Genomic DNA, 6,519 nt, shown 5'->3' on the forward strand with positions numbered 1-6,519 from the left:
TTGTTCTGCATAGTTCTGACTGAAGAGGTGTCTAGCTGTTGTTCTGCATAGTTCTGACTGAAGAGGTGTCTAGCTGTTGTTCTGCATAGTTCTGACTGAAGAGGTGTCTAGCTGTTGTTCTGCATAGTTCAGACTGAAGAGGTGTCTAGCTGTTGCTCTTCAGACTGCCGCCCAGTCAAACAGTTGCCTGTCATTGGTAAAATCCATGTTCGCCCAGCGTTAATTTCACCCTTAAAATGTAATACCTGTTTAGGTATGCTGTTTACTTATATTCCCTGTTAAATGATTAATTCACCCTCTTTGTGAAGGGCGAAAAAAGGCAAAAGTTTCCCTGCATACAGCAAGCTTTGCAGAATGCTGATGGAAGAGGTGTTTAGTTATTGCTTTGTAGAGCTCTACCTAAAGAGGTATCTAACTATTGCTCTGCAAGGGGCTGATATTAACCGTTGTGTTTTATTTGTTGTAGTTAACAATGAATGACTTCAGTGTACATAGGATTATTGGTAGAGGCGGCTTCGGAGAAGTATATGGTTGTAGGAAAGCAGATACGGGCAAAATGTAAGTGGTTTCCCTTAGCAGATGTATAGAGTTAAATCAAGGTTCATTTCTGATGTACTTGGTCATTATTGCTATAACAGCAGTTCCTTATAATGTATCCCATAATTTTACTGATTTAAAATTTGAATGAACCTAAGAGATTAAAGGTGAAAATGAACACAAAGGGTCAAAGAATACAGTAATTTTATAATGATACATTACATATCACCGTATGAAAGTCATCATGGTTTTTTCAACAGGATTGCAGTTCCGACAGGAAACAAAAAGCTAGAAAACTATATAAAATGTAGGCAAAAAAGCATATCGGTTTTGGTGCCTATACAGGGTCATGTATTTCAATAAACAATCACAAATGTACATTGCTGGACTTGAACGTATTGAGGTTTCATTAGATTTTATCGATGACAATTAAAAAAGAAATGAACAACAGGCTTTGCCCATATTAGATCTCTCCTGATTAACTTGTGTTTATCACTTATGGACCTATGTTTAGGTGTATATGTGGTTTTATGAACAAGAGAAAGTTTTATTGACCGAGACGAATCACCAAAATTGAAATTATTTCTTGTTATATTAGATCTACGCTAAATTATGTTTAAATCGTTTATAACAGTAATAGCTATGAAAATTGTCAGGAGAAAGTACTGCATTGTGATGTTCCCATGAAATGCCGTCATTAAGTGAATATTGACATGCTGTTTCTTAAAATAGTTAGACCGAGTCAGTATCATAAGTCAGCAATTAGGATCCAACCTAGGAGAGTATAGGAAAACTGTGCATCATCTGATATATAATATTATAACCTTTTCTCTTATGTTTCTTCAGGTATGCAATGAAATGCTTGGACAAGAAGAGGATTAAGATGAAGCAGGGAGAAACTCTAGCTTTAAATGAGAGGATTATGTTATCTCTAGTCAGCACAGGGGTATGTTTTTAAACATGATATCCGATCAAAATCTGTGATGCATTATACAGTCAAGCCTGTATTAACTCGTCCACCCCTGAAGACACATTTGAACTCTTCCAATTCAAAGGTTAGAATAGTTCATTATGAAATTTCAGGGGTGAATGAGTTGAGAGATCAACTCTCTGGAAGTCCAAAAAGATGTCTATATATAGGTGGTCTCTAAAAACAGGTTCAGTTCATCAAGAAACCACTACCATGGGGAACACTAATAGTGGTCTCTTAGGACAGGTGGTCTCTTAATACAGGTTCAGTTCACCAAGAAACCACCACCATGGGGAACACTAACAGCGGTCTCATAGGACAGGTGGTCTCTTAACTCATTCAACCCTACAATTTTAAATTGAACTGGGCCAGTCATTGATTTGGTAAGGTTCAAATATGACTTAAGGGATGAATGTGTTAGAGGTGGTCATATGAGCAGGTTTAAATGTGTATCGACAATGCTTTATAATCGCTCATTTAACAGTATTCAGTTAGATGTTGAATATGATACTTGATACAGTAGGAAGTTGTGTAAATATGAGCAAAACAAAGTTAAATTAGAAAAAAAAGTCTACCTAATACCCTAAAAATGTCTTCTTTGCACTAGAATGCCTCTTTTCATATGCTTGGTATTGAAACTTAAACCATTTTAATTCTTTTTCTCTAGGTAAATGATTTGTGTTTCTGACAAAAAAAAATCCAGAAGTTTTCAGTCTAATCGTTACTTGTTCTATGAATAAATTACAACACTTTCAGTAGAAAATCTATGAATGTGTCTTGTGTTGTTTCGTTTACTTGTGCCAGCAGGAAGGCAGCCCTTTCATTGTGTGTATGACGTATGCGTTCCAAACCCCGGAGAAGCTGTGCTTTATCCTTGACTTGATGAATGGAGGTGACCTTCACTATCACTTGTCCCAGCATGGCGTCTTCTCCGAGAGGGAAGTCCGTTTCTACGCCGCAGAGGTCATCCTAGGGTTAGAGCATATGCACAACCGGTTTGTGGTATACAGAGATTTGAAGGTTAGCACCTCCCAGACAAAGGTTTCTGTATTTATAAAATCACTATTTTCTCTTGAAAAAATCGTTTCAGTCTTTCCTTTGAACAGGAAAATGTTCAATATTTTCTACCAGCAATAAATGAAGAAAAAACATTGAATATTTTGTGTATTGACCAAAATATGCCTTCAATATAAGTAAAGTATTTATGATGGCAAAGTACTTAATAACAAAATTGGACTAAAACCTGTTTTACCTGTAATTTGTCACACATTGGTTTTTTTAATTAAACCTAAGGGTGTGGTTATTGATTATGAAAATGTTCATTATGAACCCAAAGGGCTACATGGTTCTTAAGGTAGAAATGTACAAAGGGGCTTCAGTTTATAGACATAAAATATACCTTATTTACCTGTAATTAGCCGGGGGGGGGGGGGGGGGGGGGGGGGGGGGCTTGTTTAAGATGATACCTTATTAGTCCTTCAGGTGGTTCTTAGTGATGTACTTTGTACACTTTTTTACCTGTATCTATCCCAGTACCATGGTCCTCAAAAGGAGAAATGTACATTACCTGTTATTAGCACAGGAGGCGGGGTTCTTTAAACGATTAAGTGTAACTTACTAGCCCAGTGGGCATGGCTCCCCAAAAATAGAAATGTATACTATTTTACCTGTTAATAATAGCAAAGGGGTCACGGTTCTATTGAAATGTACCCTAGTTCACCTCTTAGGGCATGGTCGTTAGAGGTAAAATTTACCCTATTTACTTTACCTATGTGCTATATTTGACCAGAGATGAACTGTGTACAGGGATTCTCCCAAATTGTAAACCTACATAAACCAATTTCTAGTGATTACCATCATTTGCAGTCTGTTTATACAGAAGTTTTGCCAAACTGAGTCATGAATTAGAATAGCATGCAATGTGCTGTTACAGATTTGATATAATGTAATTCAACCTTTTTATCGTATTTCAGCCAGCAAATATTTTATTAGATGAAAACGGCCATGTGAGAATATCAGATTTAGGGCTAGCCTGTGATTTTTCCAAGAAGAAGCCACATGCCAGTGTGTAAGTGTTTTATTACTAAGAAGAAGATGATTTGTGTCCTGTCCCTACAAGGGTGCCTATGTAACAGAGGTCATTATATTTTTTTTCAATTCTGCCAATAGAACCTTAGACCTCTGGTTTACTAGTCTTACACTCTACCAAATCAGCTAGAGAAATTCTACCCAGCCAAGTCGGTAGGATTATTTTATCTCCCTCCAGAAAATACCTCGTCCAAAGATTTAAGGGGTCAAAGTGATTCTTGTGAAAGTATCTCAAGCAGTACAGAATTTCTCATGTAACAGAGGTAATTATTTTTTCAATGCCTTCACTAGGAGTTGAATCCTGATCCTTTGGTTTACTAGTCTTACGCTCTACCGAATGAGCTAAAGAGAAATTCTCCCTAGCCGAGTCGGTAGGAAGCAGCCAGTATTTTGTACCAGTGTGTCAAAGACAAAGGTTTGAACCTACAAAGAATTAACAAGTTTATTTTTTATGCTAATGTTTGTTTGTTATATGAGTAGAGATTAATTGAATACCTTATAACTTGTTAATTTATTTGATGTAGAGGAACACATGGTTATATGGCTCCTGAGGTCCTTTCCAAAGGAACACCTTACGATTCCAGTGCTGACTGGTTCTCATTAGGATGTATGCTGTACAAACTATTAAAAGGGTGAGTGCTGATTGGTTAATTTTATAGGGGAGTGTTAATTGGTTAGTTCCAAGTGTGAGTGCTGATTGGTTAATTTTAAAAGTGAGTTTGATGGGTGAATAATAAGGGTAAATGATGATTGGTTAATTCTAAAGGTGAGAGCTCATTGGTTACTATTAAGAGGCATATTGGTCAATAATATGGGTGTGTAATAATTTGGTAATTCAAAAGGTTAGTGGTTATGGATGAATTCTAATGATGAGTGCTGATTGGTGAATTAAAATGATTAATTTTGGTTGCTTCGTTAATGAAGTAATTTCATGAGTTATGAGATTCCTTAAAGAGAATGGCTCACAAAGGCATATGCTTTCAATAACTGTAGCTTCATTCTGTTACAAAAATCCCAACCCTATTCACAATCTGTGATATTGTATTATTTTCACAGACATAGTCCCTTCAGGCAACACAGAACCAAAGACAAACATGAAATTGATAGAATGACCATGACCATGGTAAGTTGCCCAGAACTAAGACTTCAGTTCAGGGTTTATACACATCCTGAAATGTCCTGGATTTAAAGTCAGTGCTTGAAACGTACTGGAAAATTGTGGTATCTGAGAAAACTGCTGGAATGTATTCAATATTTCTTTAGTCTCTAGGCCTATCAGCTCTTCAGGGAATTGCATCTATAAACAGTATATAAATAAAGATTTTGAGGTCTGATGCATTTTTTTTCTGACAACAACAGTTGATAAAGTACCTTTCATCGACTTTGCGTTCGATGTTTTCGAAAGCTCAAAAAAAACATTAGCCTTGTGGAAATGTTCTTAGTACAGATAAAATCTTTCTTTTGAAATTCAATAATTATATTAAGTTAAAAAAATAGTTTTTTGCACACAAAATTCATATGCTGTCTACTTATTTGTGATCAATATAGAAACATTGTTAATCAGTCGACAGAGATTATGTGTCCATTTTTCAACCGTCAGTGTAAACATAACTTAATTTTAACATTAAACACAAAATATCTATCATATCAATTCAATTTGCTACCAAAAGAATTTAATTTATATATAAACTGAATTTGAATGAAGTTAACTGTCTAGAAAAGTGTAAAAAAAAGTATTGAGACTTGTCCTTGGGGAAGATTTTATTATGATTGTGTCGATAGAAATATGTGAAATTATCCAGCAAATGTTTGTCATCTTTATCAATTCCACTGATTGCTTTGTTTGAATTTCCCTTAAACAGATTTTTACATTGCTCAGTCATTATTAGTATCCCTAGTATTGCCAGAGGGGACTTGAGATCTACACTCTGGCCGTCAGTCAGTCCGCGTGTTGCTTTGTACAGGACAATTCTCATACTCTGTCACCTACAATCGCTAAATTTTTGTATGCAAGTACTTTTAAGAATGATGAAGTGTTACATATTAAAGATGGGTCTTGTGCCAAACTGTATACAGGGTAAAGCCCTTTGCCCCTCATGTGTCACTTTGTCCAGGGCATATCTCGTATATTCTGCCATTATCTGCTAATTCCAGTATTAGTATGTTACTATGTCTGGGGATGGCAGAGTGTTGCATATATACTGACATCAGATTTCGTGCCCAACCATGAAAACAGAGTTATTACCCTTTGTTAAACATTTTTTGGTTGCTTGAAGCATATCTCAAAATTTTGTATATGAACACCTGTTTTGGTGGCTGAATGTTACAAAATGATTTTTTTTGGTTCCCCGCTTTATACAAAAGTTTAGCCCCATGTTCACATCTGATACAGAAGTTTGTTCAAAGGTTGGGGAACTACGGATTACTCACTGGCAATTCTTTCTTGTTTTATAAATGAATTGCTGCAGGTCATTGTCTCTATCTATGTATATATATATGTGTGTGTGTACAAGATTGTTTACATTATCTAAGATTATATATTCGTTGGCTATTGAGTTTAAATTGTCCATTTCGACTATGGATTTGGTACTACATGTACTACCACCAGCATATAGGTACAACTACTAGTAGCTAAACCTAATCTAGTTATATCACTTCAGAACTAAATTACACAAATGTTAGATTAGCTGTTCCTCAAATTGATTGTTGTTGCTGCAGAATACAGCCAGGGTTGTTCCGTTATATTACATAGCAGATGGAGTCGGTTGTTCCGTTACAGCAGATGGAGTGGGTTGTTCCGTTACAGCAGATGGAGTTGGTTGTTACGTTACAGCAGATGGAGTGGGTTGTTCCATAACAGCAGATGGAGTGGGTTGTTCCGTTACAGCAGATGGAGTTGGTTGTTACGTTACAGCAGATGGAGT

General features: G+C 36.1%; 1 protein-coding gene across 2 annotated transcripts in view; it reads left to right on the forward strand.

Moving 5' to 3' along the window:
* The window catches only part of LOC110461337 (beta-adrenergic receptor kinase 2-like), a 119,116-nt gene that overhangs the window by 101,058 nt on the left and 11,539 nt on the right, over positions 1-6,519 (forward strand). The window contains exons 8-13 of one of the 2 annotated variants that reach the window (XM_021514774.1): positions 467-558; positions 1,384-1,483; positions 2,312-2,527; positions 3,481-3,575; positions 4,120-4,227; positions 4,652-4,718. In XM_021514774.1, coding sequence (XP_021370449.1) covers positions 467-558; positions 1,384-1,483; positions 2,312-2,527; positions 3,481-3,575; positions 4,120-4,227; positions 4,652-4,718 — 678 coding nt within the window. The remainder of the gene's footprint in view (positions 1-466; positions 559-1,383; positions 1,484-2,311; positions 2,528-3,480; positions 3,576-4,119; positions 4,228-4,651; positions 4,719-6,519) is intronic. The other variant, XM_021514775.1, reaches the window with a different exon arrangement.

The sequence above is a fragment of the Mizuhopecten yessoensis genome, unplaced genomic scaffold (genome assembly GCF_002113885.1).
Source record: "Mizuhopecten yessoensis strain PY_sf001 unplaced genomic scaffold, ASM211388v2 scaffold10603, whole genome shotgun sequence".
NCBI classification, from domain to species: domain Eukaryota; kingdom Metazoa; phylum Mollusca; class Bivalvia; order Pectinida; family Pectinidae; genus Mizuhopecten; species Mizuhopecten yessoensis.